At 47.1% G+C, this 16019-nt stretch overlaps 1 protein-coding gene across 4 annotated transcripts in view; it reads left to right on the top strand.

The window, feature by feature from the left end:
• The window catches only part of LOC112235734 (CD276 antigen-like), a 78569-nt gene that overhangs the window by 17406 nt on the left and 45144 nt on the right, over positions 1-16019 (top strand). For all 4 annotated transcript variants that reach the window (XM_024404245.1, XM_024404243.2, XM_024404242.2 and 1 more), the window contains exons 3-4: positions 9109-9459; positions 14430-14726. In XM_024404245.1, the coding sequence (XP_024260013.1) occupies positions 9109-9459; positions 14430-14726 (648 nt within the window). The remainder of the gene's footprint in view (positions 1-9108; positions 9460-14429; positions 14727-16019) is intronic.

Below are 16019 nucleotides of genomic sequence, written 5' to 3'. Positions count from 1 at the left end.
AAAGCAGAAGCATTAACAGGATGCTGTCTGGCTAATTGCTTGTTGTCATGCTCTCTGTTCTGTCAGCAGTGCCACCAGCCTGCCAGGCCTCTGCCATTTGCTGCTGCTTGCGCCCACCTGCCCGCTCCTAGCATCTCCACATTAAAAGGGAAATTGTATTCATGCAAATGCTAAAATGGCAAGCTGACCCGGATTCAGTTTTAATGACGAGAGCTGGGAGGAAATTCTAACTAATTAGCATAATTGAATAGATCTCATCTAGTGTGGCAGTCAGAGAGTGGCAGACGTTATGGCAAGGCACTGAAGCGTGTAAATAGCCTGCTCACGCCCGCATCTCTGGTGTACCCTTTGAGGTCTGCTAACTAGGAATGCCCTCTCCCTGTCCTCCTTTTCTCTTCACATCAATTGATTCTGTAGAGAGGGGACTCTTTGGCCCGCGCAGAAATTCAATTTCGGGTTATTACCCCGTATCAGGGATGTTCTTGCTAATTTGATTGTGGCCAGTGAAGTATCCTTTTAAAAACAATCGAGGACAGGCTCGACAAAGATTGCTGCGATGCATACATAATGCCCAGTCAGTCTACTAACAGGTTGGCTACTGCACTGAGCTGCTGGCCCCTCCCTCTCTCTCCCTGCTCACTCTGCACTGTAGCCTAGCCATTTAAACAGAGTGCATTACCCATCAAGCACCTCATGATTATTTGAACAAGTCCTAAAAAAGCTATCTTGTGGGATCGCTTAAACATTGATGCGGGTAACGTGTGGAGATTGCAGTTCTGCGTAGTGAATGCTGAGCTGGGCCTGGGGGCTGCTGGGGCCTGGAGCCAAATATCTTTGTGTTTAGTGGGCTGTGATGAACAGGATGAATGACCCACCACCACCGCTTTGATCTGTGCCTGGAAAGCAGCATCATTTCCTGGGACTGAGTAAGAAGCTTCCTTGCCTGACACACAGAGAGAGGAGACACTTACCTACAGGTTGTTACCACAGTTACCGGGTGCTTCTATGGTTACAGGGCCCTGAGTGAGGTCACTGTGTCTCAGGAGAGGCGGGGTCAGGTGTTGCCATGGTTACAGGGCCCTGAGTGAGGTCACTATGTCTCAGGAGGAGACAGGCTCATGTTAACATCCAGACACACAGCCCCAGCCACTGAGCCTTTAACCTCTTAACCCCCTGCATTAATGTAGACATCCACTGCTGCCCGACCCCTTCATAAGGCAGAACAAAATTGCAGCCCGAGATTTGAGCAAGGACTCTGCCCTCCCAGACATGGCTTTGGTTATTACCAGGGCCAGTAGGTGTCAAACACTTGTCTATCTGAGGGATTAGAACCCAAACCTTTGCCACCCCTACAATAATACAGTTTTGCTTTCTGATCAACTTAGCTGGGCTCGTATGCATAGCGTATAGGCTCACCTTAACCCCAGTCATTTGGATTAAGTTGCACAAACTCAAATCCACCCCACCCCCTCTCCTGCTGGGATGGATTTGCTCCTATGGCTCACTCCTCATACTCATCCCAGGTTGTGTTCTCTCTCTTCTCTCTCAGGCAGGTGGTGGAGGAAGGTTAGGCTTGTCCTTATCTCCCAGGCAGCTCCTCTGCAACTGGCCCCCCATTATCTGCCTGTCAGAGCCCATTAACAGCTTATTGACGGGATATGAGACCAGCTACCCCTGATAAAGCACCCGCCCGCCCTGTCTGTGGAGAGAAGAAGATGGAGAGAGCATAAACGACAAGAGAGAGAGGGAGAAAGAGAGATAGACAGACAGAGTCAGGAGAAAGGAAGTGTGGTGCATCTTGATTTATTACGTTGCTGAAAATAAGCAACCTGAGCTCCTGTCTGCTCCACTAGCTATCTGCACCTCATATATCTCTCACAGACAGAGATGGCTTTCACACTATGATGACTGTAGCCCAGATATGGGGAGACAGTGTTAAATTGGTAAATGTCATGAGTGACCCCATTATTCAAGGCTCAGAGACCTAAATAATCCCCTCCATTTTGTGTCTCTCTTTCAGAAGGGGAGGAAAGGCTCAGCTTTAGAATAGATTCCCTATGTGTCGTGGGGGCTAATTCCGAGCAGTGTTAAGCTTACCATGTCTAAAATACTACTACATTTCTCAATGTATTCCAGATGTTGGTTTTTATTTGTGTTCCCCTGGACGTATTTGAAAGGTTTTGGGCAGTGTGATTTAGAAATGCTTTGAAGAAAGGCTTCAGTTGGCATGTTTGAACAACAACATTTACTGAAAGAATAGGTGTTGTGAAAGGGCACTAAGCATCTGTGAACTTCCTGTTCGTTAGATATTCAGGTGGGCCATTCGTGTAAAGACCAACATGTCTGTAGCTGCAGTACTGTTTACCACCCAATGGGGGCATTATTGCCACAGCTTTTTAAGCAGCTCACTACTCAGCCAGACAGAACACTAACTACACTGCCTGTGTGTGTTTACTTAGTTAAGTCAATATTACCACCACAATTTGCCTTCCAGTGTATGTATGTCTGTGCACTCTTATCATGGCTGTTCCTTTATGCCGTGTTCGACAAAGAGGCTTTACCATATCTCTGAACATGTGCACCTCACATCTTCTAATGAACAGTAGTACTGGCAGCTCTGCCATCTGTTATCAAGCAGGGGTCATTTAACCTCTGTGTAAGGTGCCTATTGGCCTAGTAGGTGATAACCTGTGTGCTGTTCAATGTTATTAAGCACAGTTCACTTGACCGAGTTCTACTGTGTCTTTTTATTTTTAAAATTTAACTAGGCAAGTCAGTTAAGAACACATTTTTATTTACAATGACAGCCTACTAGGGAACAGTGGGTTAACTGCCTTGTTCGGGGGCAGAACAACAGATTTTTACCTTGTCAGCTCTGGGATTTGATCCAGCGTCCTTTCTGGCCTAATGTTCGAACCACTAGGCCACCTGCCGCCCCTTTATTGGAGAAGCAGTTATGAACCAGGGTTATTAAACAGTGTGGGTTATTGCATCAGAAGCTGGAGGGAGATGGAAGTTGTGGTCTTATTGAAGCCCTTTTGTGTTTAACAGCCCAGGTTATTAAAGGGATCCGGTTATTACAGGTTTAGGTATTTCTGTTCAGGGTTGTGTTCCATTGACCAGGGTCAGCTGAATGGCAATGGAACATCAACACTGAATGTGTAGGCTATGTGTTGCATTCTACTAGATGTGGATATGGGGGTACATTCTATTGAACTGAGTGAATTCAACTTTAGTGATCGCAAGCAGAGTGAGATGTTAATGTGTTTGTGTGTGCCTGCGTATAGGTGTGTATTTGGGTGTCACTGAACACGCTAATTGGGACCTGTCTGTTGTGGAGCAGTACTATGACAGTGAATATTGTAGTGTCAGAATGCCCTGTGTCTAAGACTGACTCTCACAGTGCTGTGGAGCTGTCAGGAGCCAGGACTGAGCTGAATAACAATGCCCTCTGCTTGTGGATGTGTGTGTGTGTGTGTGTGTGTGTGTGTGTGTGTGTGTGTGTGTGTGTGTGTGTGTGTGTGTGTGTGTGTGTGTGTGTGTGTGTGTGTGTGTGTGTGTGTGTGTGTGTGTGTGTGTGTGTGTGTGTGTGTGTGTGTGTGTGTGTGTGTGTGTGTGTGGGTGTGTGCGTGCATGCCTGGCTGTGTGTGTGTTTGTGTGCACCTGCCTGCGTCTGGAGGACGGAGGTGAAATGTCACTGCCGCTGTGGCTAAGGAATTTGTTTACCAAGAGTCTTGTTGTGTCACCTTGTCAGCTGCCTATGTATGAAGCCTGTGGTTCTCCTTCCGGCCCCTGTCAACCTGCTGCCTGCCATGCCTGCCATACTGCTTCACACTCAGCAGGCCCCTCAGCCCCTCTTCTCCACTCATCTGTATAGCTTAGTTTAGCACTAGCCGGGGCTAATCTGTACTAGCAGGGATATCCGTGCAGCGAACCATTCATCTAAGCTCACAAGTTCCGGGTGGCTCTCGAGTAGGTCTGGGTATTGCCAAGGACCTCACGATACGATATTATCTCGATACTTAGGTGCCGATACGATATGTATTGCGATTCTCACGATTCTATATGTTTTGCGATTCAATACTGAGATTTTGTGATTCCCTGGTCCAAACATATTGCTCACCACATGTCTGCTGCAGAGGGATGAGAGAGAGCCATGTGAAAAATAGTTTTGAAATAAAAGTGCTGAAAACACTACTATCCTGATATGGAACTGTGTAGATTTTTACCCCATCACTATTGAGGCTGCATCTGTACTGGTGAGCTTAGCACTAGGCTAGCCAGGGCCCAGTGACAGCATCACTGTTATGTTGAGCTGAGGTAGGGGTTGAAGAGACAGCCCAGGGATTAGGGGAGCGGAGGGGATGAGGGGAGCGGAGGGGTTGAGAGGAGTGAGCGATGTAAATATCCAACAGGGCCATTGCTACAGTGGGGAGAACAAGTATTTGATACACTGCCGTTTTTGCAGGTTTTCCTACTTACAAAGCATGTAGAGGTCTGTCATTTTTTATCATAGGTACACTTCAACTGTGAGAGACGGAATCTAAAACAAAAATCCAGAAAATCACATTGTATGATTTTTAAGTAACTCATTTGCATTTTATTGCATGACATACTGTAAGTATTTGATCACCTACCAACCAGTAAGAATTCCGACTCTCACAGACCTGTTAGTTTTTCTTTAAGAAGCCCTCCTGTTCTCCACTCATTACCTATATTAACTGTACCTGTTTGAACTCGTTACCTGTATAAAAGACACCTGTCCACACACTCAATCAAACAGACTCCAACCTCTCCACAATGGCCAAGACCAGAGAGCTGTGTAAGGACATCAGAGATAAAATTGTAGACCTGCACAAGGCTGGGATGGGCTACAGGACAATAGGCATGCAGCTTGGTGAGAAGGCAACAACTGTTGGCGCAATTATTAGAAAATGGAAGAAGTTCAAGATGATGGTCAATCACCCTCGGTCTGGGGCTCCATGCAAGATCTCACCTCGTGGGGCATCAATGATCATGAAGAAGGTGAGGGATCAGTCCAGAACTACACGGCAGGACCTGGTCAATGACCTGAAGAGAGCTGGAACCACAGTGTCAAAGAAAATCATTATTAACACACTACGCCGTCATGGATTAAAATCCTGCAGCGCACGCAAGGTCCCCCTGCTCAAGCCAGCGCACGCAAGGTCCCCCTGCTCAAGCCAGCGCATGTCTAGGTCCGTCTGAAGTTTGCCAATGACCATCTGGATGACCCAGCGGAGGAATAGGAGAAGGTCATGTGGTCTGATGAGACAAAAATAGAGCTTTTTGGTCTAAACTCCACTCGCCGTGTTTAGAGGAAGAAGAAGGATGAGTACAACCCCAAGAACACCATCCCAACCGTGAAGCATGGAGGTGGAAACATCATTCTTTGGGGATGCTTTTCTGCAAAGGGGACAGGACGACTGCACCGTATTGAGGGGAGGATGGATGGGGCCATGTATCATGAGATATTGGCCAACAACCTCCTTCACTCAGTCAGAGCATTGAAGATGGGTCGTGGCTGGGTCTTCCAGCATGACAACGACCCGAAACACACAGCAAGGGCAACTAAGGAGTGGCTCCGTAAGAAGCATCTCAAGGTCCTGGAGTGGCCTAGCCAGTCTCCAGACCTGAACCCAATAGAAAATCTTTGGAGGGAGCTGAAAGACCGTATTGCCCAGCGACAGCCCCGAAACCTGAAGGATCTGGAGAAGGTCTGTATGAAGGAGTGGGCCAAAATCCCTGCTGCAGTGTGTGCAAATCTGGTCAAGAACTACAGGAAACGTATGATTTATGTAATTGCAAACAAAGGTTTCTGTACCAAATATTAAGTTCTGCTTTTCTGATATATCAAATACTTATGTCATGCAATAAAATGCAAATGAATTACTTACAAATCATACAATGTGATTTTCTGGATTTTTGTTTTAGATTCCGTCTCTCACAGTTGAAGTGTACCTATGATAAAAAAATTACAGACCTCTACATGCTTTGTAAGTAGGAAATCCTGCAAAATCGGCAGTGTATCAAATACTTGTTCTCCCCACTGTAGCTTGCCTGCCTACCTGCCTCTTCCTCCCTGCCTATATGTCTGCCCTCCTTCCTCCCTGCCTTTATGTCTGCCCTCCTTCCTCGCTGCCTGTATGTCTGCCCTCCTTCCTCCCTGCCTGTATGTCTGCCCTCCTTCCTCCCTGCCTTTATGTCTGCCCTCCTTCCTCCCTGCCTGTATGTCTGCCCTCCTTCCTCCCTGCCTGTATGTCTGCCCTCCTTCCTTCCTCCCTGCCTGTATGTCTGCCCTCCTTCCTCCCTGCCTGCCTGTATGTCTGCCCTCCTTCCTCCCTGCCTGTATGTCTGCCCTCCTTCCTCCCTGCCTGCCTGTATGTCTGCCCTCCTTCCTCCCTGCCTGTCTGTATGTCTGCCCTCCTTCCTCCCTGCCTGTCTGTATGTCTGCCCTCCTTCCTCCCTGCCTGTCTGTATGTCTGCCCTCCTTCCTCCCTGCCTGTCTGTATGTCTGCCCTCCTTCCTCCCTGCCTGTCTGTATGTCTGCCCTCCTTCCTCCCTGCCTGTCTGTATGTCTGGCACTCCGAAGAGTGCCAGCCAGCGCTCACGGGGCTTTAATGAGTTTATTTCATGTTGGCTGTGAAAGTGCACGGCTCTGTCTCTCTCACAGGCACTCAAACAGAGCCGGGCCCATAAACACAAAGAGCAGGGTGTAAATCTGCCCTGCCGTCCCCTCCCTCCACCACTCTCTGCTCTGAGCATCTCTTTATCACCTCTCAGGGGGCCGGGGAGAGCCCTTAACCCTCCTCCCTCAAATAGGGAGACACCACCTCTCACAATACACTTTTTCAACCACAACCTCCTAGACCAAATGTTTTATTTAACTAGGCAAGTTAAGAACAAATTCTTATTTACAATGACGGCCTAACCGGCGAACAGTGGGTTAACTGCCTTGTTCAGGGGCAGAACGACAGATCTTTACCTTGTCAGCTCGGGGATTCGATCCAACTACCTTTCGGTTACTGACCTAACTCTCTAACCACTAGGCTGCCTGCCGCCCCCAAAGCAGTTATCACAAATACTACAGTATTTGTGCTAACTGTTTTGTGTTTGTTGGAGATTTCTAGAAGTTAAAATCAGAAACAATACCAGTTTGCCCAACCCATGTTTCACCTCTGAAGGAATAGGACATCAGATGCTTACTCACAGTTTCCATGACGTCAGAGCTAAAAGCCCCTCCCCCCTGGGTGCAATGAAGTGGGTGTGAAACACTGTGCTCTCCTGCTGCTCTCAGTCTGTCTGTGAATGTCTGTCAGTGTGTTAACATGCTGCCCCAGTGTCCTGCTGCACCCTTACCAGACCGGCACCACGAAAAGGGTCACTGGTTAGAGGGAGAAAGAGATTGAAGGAGAGAGGGATGAGTACCTATCTCTTCCCTGACTTGGGCCCTGTCCTGAGTTAGGGGATTAGCGATGGGCTGCAGTGCTCTCCCCTCCTGGCTTGTTTCCTGATATTATCTTTAAGTGCACGCTCAAAGCTGCCCTCTCACTCTCCTTCCTCTCTTCCATCATTTCCCACCTCTCTTCCCTCTCTCCCCCTCTCCAATTCTCTCTCCCTACCTCCCTCTCACCTCTCTCTCCTCCTCTGTGAACCCATTGGAGTGAGTCATTCCGGTCTGCTCCGGGAGTGATCTAATTGCTGTGTCTCCTCCCTCTGTGTGCATGCCTCTGTGGGGGCCGTCACTTCCACTACAGTACTCCCAAAGTGCCTGTTGCCTATTCATTACCCAGAAAGCACTACAAAAACACACACACAAACTACTAGAACGTTAGTCTGGTAGACAGCCATACCGCCCTACAATAAACCCTGCTACTGTAATGGTATGCAATGATTACTGGATTGGATTGTCGATTGTGCTGTGGCACGGCAGAGGAAGTGTAGTCACATTATGGGGCTATAGAAAAACATCACACCACTGTGTCAATGTCAGTAAATTAAAAGCTGCTTTGTGATTTTCACAGGGGTTGGGAGGAACTGTAGTGCATCACCTAGAATGACATTCTCGTATTAGTTAGTTACTGGGGATTGTTCTTCTTCTGTATCCATGGTTTTCTGGATGTGGTGGATGGTTTGCCAAGTTTTCCTTTGGCCTGTAGTTACACGAGGATCCAGCAGGTGGCAGTGTGCCTATAGATGTGCAGGGGGATATTGGTGAATGTGGGGTCTCTCTCCTGTGAGGTTTGGTGTCTACCAAAATATCTTTGCCTTGACTGAGCATCCTCATCCACGGATTGCACTCGGGGGAAAGTGTTGTTTGTTGATAATGGGGAAATCAATTTTTACACCTCAATCACAACTATTTCATGCAAAAGTGTGTGATTGTTATTAAATCTGAAAGACATGCGTACAGAAGCGATTCTCATAAAGAATAGCAGCAGTCAAGTACAGGCTGCATCACACTAGATTTAGGGGGATTTCAGGGGTTGGAATGGCTTTTTCTGTCCTGATGTTCATCACACAATCAGACCTGTAGAAGTGGAGACAGGAATAAATTGAGAATGGTTTAGCTGTAGCCTCCTCTCTCTGTGGTGTCTGAGATGGCTACTAAGCCAGAATGATTATGCAGAGCCTGCTCTTGGCTGCAGAGAGGACAGGGGAGGGGAAGGGATGGGAGGAGAGAAGAGAAGAGGAGAGAAGAGAAGAGAAGAGGAGAGAACAGAAGAAGAGAGAAGAGGAGAGAACAGAAGCGTCCAGTCTAGACAGTCTGGAGATCAGATGCCTTAAGGAGGGTTTCCGCTTTAAAACAAAACAAATCACACTCAACATTGAGCAACTTAGCCCCGTGTTCTGTTGAGGGAGACACAACACTCTGGAGAGAGATTGTTCTTTCTCACCAGACAGACCACTATCTAGATTATTAACTCACCACTGTCTCCAAGTGGATATTTAGGAGCTACATCTTTATTGCAGTTCATTCATCCCCCTAAAGGCTTATTTAGACATCTCTCTCCACTACATGGCTAAACACACAGGTCTATGTTTGCTGTTGTTGACATACTCACTCTCTCTCCTCTCTCTCCTATCTAGCTGTCCTGGAAGTGTATGTCCCAGAGCTGCCAGTGGTGGCGCTGTATGGCATGGACACCACCCTCAACTGTTCCTTCAGCCACGCCTCTCCCTTCAATCTGTCTGACCTCAGTGTCTTCTGGCAGCTGACGGACACCAAGCGCAGTGTGCACAGCTACTGGGCTAGCCAGGACCAGCTGGCAGACCAGGGAGAGCGCTACGCCAACCGCACCAGCCTGTACCCCTCTCAGCTGGGCGCGGGCAACGCTTCGCTCCTCTTGAGAGGGGTCCGGGTGGCCGATGAGGTTAGCTACACCTGCTTCGTCAGGGTGAAGGACTACGGCAGTGCAGCCCTACTGCTCCAGGTAGCAGGTGAGTCTGTTCATTTATTACCTTTATTTAACAAGGTAAGTCATTGAGAACACATTCTCTTTTAGTTTTACAATATCAACCTCAGACTGGTAAAGCCGGACCAATGCTTGGCCTATAGCTACCACATCTTTCTCGATACATCTTTCCTCGAATCCTGTCTCAAAACACATTGGAGAAGAAGGCCAGAGGATGAGGACCTTGGATCGTCTCCTCCAATACGGTTGAAAAGGAGGTGAGGAGAAGGAGACACCTCAAGGGCTTCACATACAGGAAGTAGAGTCCCCTCTTTTACTGCAGTGGGATAAATCAGGGACACACAGAGTGTTTCTTGGTAAGTCTTAAACAAATCTACTTTGAAACAAAAGTATACACCTCTCACACATGGTTATCGGCAGCAACAAAAAAAAAGAAGACACTTGTACCATGTCAGATATAGAGTTGAAATGTATTCCATTTTTAGTTTGCATCCCAATATTACACTTTATTTAAACTCAGCAAAAAAAGAAACGTCCTCTCACTGTCAACTGCATTTATTTTCAGCAAACTTAACATGTGTAAATATTTGTATGAACATAACAAGATTCAACAACTGACACATAAACTGAACAAGTTCCACAGACATGTGACAAACAGAAATTGAATAATGTGTCCCTGAACAAACGGGGGTCAAAATCAAAAGTTACAGTCAGTATCTGGTGTGGCCACCAGCTGCATTAAGTACTGCAGTGCATCTCCTCCTCATGGACTGCACCAGATTTGCCAGTTCTTGCTGTCTTCTTGCTGAGATGTCACCTCACTCTTCCACCAAGGCACCTGCAAGTTCCCGAACATTTCTGGGGGAGAATGGCCCTAGCCCTCACCCTCCGATCCAACATGTCCCAGACGTGCTCAATGGAATTGGCCATGGCTATGACAGAACACTGACAACCCTGTCTTGCAGGAAATCACACACAGAATGAGCAGTATGGCTGGTGGCATTGTCATGCTGGAGGGTCATGTCAGGATGAGCCTGCAGGAGGGAGGAGGATGTCTTCCCTGTAATGCACAGCGTTGAAATTGCCTGCAATGACAACAAGCTCAGTCCAAGGATGCTGTGACACAACGCCCCAGACCGTGACGGACCCTCCACCTCCAAATCGATCCCGCTCCAGAGTACAGGCCTCGTTGTAACGCTCATTCCTTTGAAGATAAACGCAAATCCGACCATCACCCATGGTGAGACAAAACCGTGACTCATCAGTGAAGAGCACTTTTTGCCAGTCCTGTCTGGTCCAGCGATGGTGGGTTTGTGCCCATACAGTGCCTTGCGAAAGTATTCGGCCCCCTTGAACTTTGCGACCTTTTGACACATTTCAGGCTTCAAACATAAAGATATAAAACTGTATTTTTGTGAAGAATCAACAACAAGTGGGACACAATCATGAAGTGGAACGACGTTTATTGGATATTTCAAACTTTTTTAACAAATCAAAAACTGAAAAATTGGGCGTGCAAAATTATTCAGCCCCTTAAGTTAATACTTTGTAGCGCCACCTTTTGCTGCGATTACAGCTGTAAGTCGCTTGGGGTATGTCTCTATCAGTTTTGCACATCGAGAGACTGAAATGTATTCCCATTCCTCCCTGCAAAACAGCTCGAGCTCAGTGAGGTTGGATGGAGAGCATTTGTGAACAGCAGTTTTCAGTTCTTTCCACAGATTCTCGATTGGATTCAGGTCTGGACTTTGACTTGGCCATTCTAACACCTGGATATGTTTATATTTGAACCATTCCATTGTAGATTTTGCTTTATGTTTTGGATCATTGTCTTGTTGGAAGACAAATCTCTGTCCCAGTCTCAGGTCTTTTGCAGACTCCATTAGGTTTTCTTCCAGAATGGTCCTGTATTTGGCTCCATCCATCTTCACATCAATTTTAACCATCTCCCCTGTCCCTGCTGAAGAAAAGCAGGCCCAAACCATGATGCTGCCACCACCATGTTTGACAGTGGGGATGGTGTGTTCAGGGTGATGAGCTGTGTTGCTTTTACGCCAAACATAACGTTTTGCATTATTGCCAAAAAGTTCAATTTTGGTTTCATCTGACCAGAGCACCTTCTTCCACATGTTTGGTGTGTCTCCCAGGTGGCTTGTGGCAAACTTTAAACAACACTTTTTATGGATATCTTTAAGAAATGGCTTTCTTCTTGCCACTCTTCCATAAAGGCCAGATTTGTGCAATATACGACTGATTGTTGTCCTATGGACAGAGTCTCCCACCTCAGCTGTAGATCTCTGCAGTTCATCCAGAGTGATCATGGGCCTCTTGGCTGCATCTCTGATCAGTCTTCTCCTTGTATGAGCTGAAAGTTTAGAGGGACGGCCAGGTCTTGGTAGATTTGCAGTGGTCTGATACTCCTTCCATTTCAATATTATCGCTTGCACAGTGCTCCTTGGGATGTTTAAAGCTTGGGAAATCTTTTTGTATCCAAATCCGGCTTTAAACTTCTTCACAACAGTATCTCGGACCTGCCTGGTGTGTTCCTTGTTCTTCATGATGCTCTCTGCGCTTTTAACGGACCTCTGAGACTATCACAGTGCAGGTGCATTTATACGGAGACTTGATTACACACAGGTGGATTGTATTTATCATCATTAGCCATTTAGGTCAACATTGGATCATTCAGAGATCCTCTCTGAACTTCTGGAGAGAGTTTGCTGCACTGAAAGTAAAGGGGCTGAATAATTTTGCACGCCCAATTTTTCAGTCTTTGATTTGTTAAAAAAGTTTGAAATATCCAATAAATGTCATTCCACTTCATGATTGTGTCCCACTTGTTGTTGATTCTTCACAAAAAAATACAGTTTTATATCTTTATGTTTGAAGCCTGAAATGTGGCAAAAGGTCGCAAAGTTCAAGGGGGCCGAATACTTTCGCAAGGCACTGTAGGTGACGTTGTTGCCGTTGATGTCTGGTGAGGACCTGCCTTACAACAGGCCTACAAGACCTCAGTCTAGCCTCTCTCAGCCTATTGCGGACAGTCTGGGCACTGATGGAGGGATTATGCATTCCTGGTGTAACTCGGGCAGTTGTTGTTGCCATCCTGTACCTGTCCCGCAGGTGTGATGTTCGGAAGTACCTATCCTATGCAGGTGTTGTTACACGTGGTTTGCCACTGCGAGGACGACCAGCTGTCCGTCCTGTCTCCCTGTAGCACTGTTTTAGGCGTCTTACAGTACGGACATTGCAATTTATTACCCTGGACACATCTGCAGTCCTCATGCCTCCTTGCAGCATGCCTAAGGCACGTTCACGCAGATGAGCAGGGACCATGGGCATCTTTATTTGGTGTTTGTCAGAGTCAGTAGAAAGTCCTCTTTAGTGTCCTAAGTTTTCATAACTGTCTTAACGACTGTTCCACCGGTGCATGTCCATGAATTGTTTATGGTTCATTGACCAAGCATGGGAAACAGTGTCTAAACCCTTTACAATGAAGATCTGTGAAGTTTGGGGATGAAAAAGGGACTTTTGTTTTTTTGCTGAGTTTACGTCACAGAAGACTGAATTATAACAAAACCGTTTGACATAGAAACACCGGATTTTCGTTTTAATTTTTAATTTTTTTATTCCTGTTTATCAATTATTAAATTATTAAATAATTCCATCCATGAGGCCACTAGAGGGCAATTTGATCACACATCACAGGCCCTTCTTTGGTAATCATGTGAGACCTTTAGGATTGATGCCTAACACAACACAGAAATTGGTCATGAAACACTTAGTTCCGTCAGGGATGCACGATAACATGATTGGTCGATACTTCCTGATTGTGGTCCTCTGGTTGTGGTCAATCACTGGCTTTGATTATTAGTTCCTGCCAAGATTGATTGTTACTAACAGCTCGGTGATGAAGGTGGTTGTTCCATCAGAGGACCATCATCACAACTGATTGCACTTTTATTTATAATTATTCTTCATGGCTTCACACACAGTGTTGGTGAACTCCTCCCTCCCTCACCACTAATTTCCATGTTTTGTTGTTAAATTGGTCCTTTCCTCTAAGGATGTATATGCATTAAGCAGTGTTAACGTTCAACAGGTTTCCTCTTGGCTGGCTAGTCTGGGTAGAGAAAAGATAAACAATGACACAGTCGCTGAAACAGTGACAAATTGTCCCCTTTTCATGCATTCGATTCGTAGATGTATTATTTTTAGCTGGCATTTACAGTCAACATCATAGAGCTCCCTTCCCACAATGCTCTGAGAAAATGATGGGTCTCTGTGGAAATCTGCCTGTCAGTCAAATGGATAGCCAGGGAGGTTAGTGGCAGGCTGACATTCCGTCTTAGTGCTGAGAGAGAGAGAGCGAGAGAGTCCACTTTTCAAAAGGCAACTCGCATGAAGTTATTTAATCTCCTTCTTCTCCCTCCCTGTCCTCCCCATTGTTTGCTGTGTTATGATTGGCTCAGGGAATACAGCCTCCTCTCTCTGGTTGTGTTTTAGCTCAGGGGATTGGAGAGCCGTGAATTCATTCCAGGCTGAGGATTCACCCCCCTCACCTCCTCACCGCACGCCCCCTCCTGCCAAACCCCTGAACAGAGCACAGCAGTCCCAGATTCTCGGAGCCGTGCCTATTTCCCCCAGGCCCGCCATCCGGGCCGGGCAAGGCTGTGGTGGTTGCGTTGTATTATGAGGCGGCTTGGCTCAGAGCTGTGGCTCTCTCCAGGGAGGAGATGGTGGAGGACAGAAGGGAGCACCAGGATATGCAGCAGATGATGTCTCTGGGATCTTAAGCTCGATGTTATGCTAAGCTCCCTAAATGTAATTAACAATTTAATGGGAATCATGTCAAACAGTTCCCTGGGTGTCCCTCACTCGTGATAATCTGGCTAAAACTCTGTATATCTCTGCTCCCCCTACTCCAAGCTTCTGGCGACTTGGCTTAAAACTCTGTGTGTGTCTGTTCTTGTCCCCTCTCCTATCCCCCCTCAGCCCCCTACTCCAAGCCTCTGGTGACCCTGGAGCCGGACTCCAACCTGCGGCCGGGTGACGAGGTGGCGCTGACCTGCGTGGCGTACGGTGGCTACCCTGAGGCTGACGTACTGTGGCAGGACGGGGGCGGGCACAACCTGACAGACAACGTCACCACCTCCCTGGTGGCCAATGAGGAGGGGCTGTTCAGCATGCTCAGTGTCCTGACTGTCACCCTGGAGCCCAATAGCACTTACAGCTGCAGACTGACCAACCCATTATTGGGCGAGGACGGCCACGCCTCCGTCACCATCACAGGTGTGTGTGTGTGTTTATGTGTATCTGTGTGTCTGTGTGTCCCATTGCTGTCTGTCTTCCCCTAACAAAGGCCCTAGCCTACTTTCTGGAAAGTTAACAAGCTAACATTCAGAGACTTCCCACAGTGTTTTAATGTTGCCAGTTCAGGATAATCTTGTTTTCAGTCACACAGGAGCACAGCTGCCTATTAAAGTCTTGTATGCATTTGTAAATCAATCCGTCAGTCAAATGTTATGCCTTGAATTTTCAGCTAGCTGTTCAGAGCTCCACAGAACTGAAGGGAAATAATGAAATGTTCAATTATGCTCCAATAAGCCTAACCATCAGTTTCCACACATCGTTAAATCACATCAGTGGGTCATTATTTCCCAGATGATTCCTATGAAACTAAAATAACTACTCATCTGACATTTGGTAATGCTAGAAGGTGATAAAGGATATACAATAATATTAGAGCTAAATGGGAGTAATGGTGGTGCAGCAGCTGTACAGCCTACAGAGCAGACTCCCAGCTCTAGCCTGTCTCTCAGCTGAAGCTACAGCCAATGTCTGCCAACCAGGAAGTGAGTCAATATGTTTACATTGCTCTTTTGGGGTGAGTGGTGTATTCTCTTCCTGGACTGTGTGAGTGGTGGCTTTGTGTGGTGGCCCTGGGATCTTCTCTGTCCCATCCCCAGTCCCTGTCCCTCTGTCCCCAGGCTGCCTTACTGGTGTACGTAAAGTTTAGCGTTTGGAGTGTTTAGTGTGTGTCTGACCAGCCAAGGCTGGCTCTCTAATGGGAGCAGTGCTGTGTGAAATGGCTCATAAATAAGAAGAGATGGCCGGGACCTGCTCTCTGGGCTGGAGCAGAGCTGGGGAGGGGGAGGTCACCCTACGCCCAGGTCAGGGAGTGTGTGTGTCGTGTGTGTTTGTCTGTGTGCTGTGTGTGTCAGGTCAGTAAGTGCCGCTCCGCTGGGCTGGGAAATGACTGCTGTTTCCGTGCTGCTGGGGCCGGCAGGGCCCTGAGCCTGATGGCCTATTCCACAGCTCCACACTCTACAGTCATGACAAGGCCTCCGGGGTATTACAATGTTGCTAAATCCACAGTAGGAAGAGACATGACATGAAGAAGTCAACAAGTCAACGACAAACAAGTCAACAACTATGGCCGTTAAGACCATAGTATGATTACTGTTCACATGTTGCAGTAGACTTTAGAAAAATGCAACTACTGGAGACTATTGCATCTTGTAGTTTTAGTAAAGGACATAGATATGCATAGATATGCTCTCTCTGTTGAGAGAGAACGTAAGG

This window comes from Oncorhynchus tshawytscha, linkage group LG04, assembly GCF_018296145.1.
Source record: "Oncorhynchus tshawytscha isolate Ot180627B linkage group LG04, Otsh_v2.0, whole genome shotgun sequence".
In the NCBI taxonomy this organism is placed as follows: Eukaryota; Metazoa; Chordata; class Actinopteri; order Salmoniformes; family Salmonidae; genus Oncorhynchus; species Oncorhynchus tshawytscha.
Note: the sequence above shows the minus strand (reverse complement) of the source record. Positions and strands in the feature narration are given on the sequence as shown.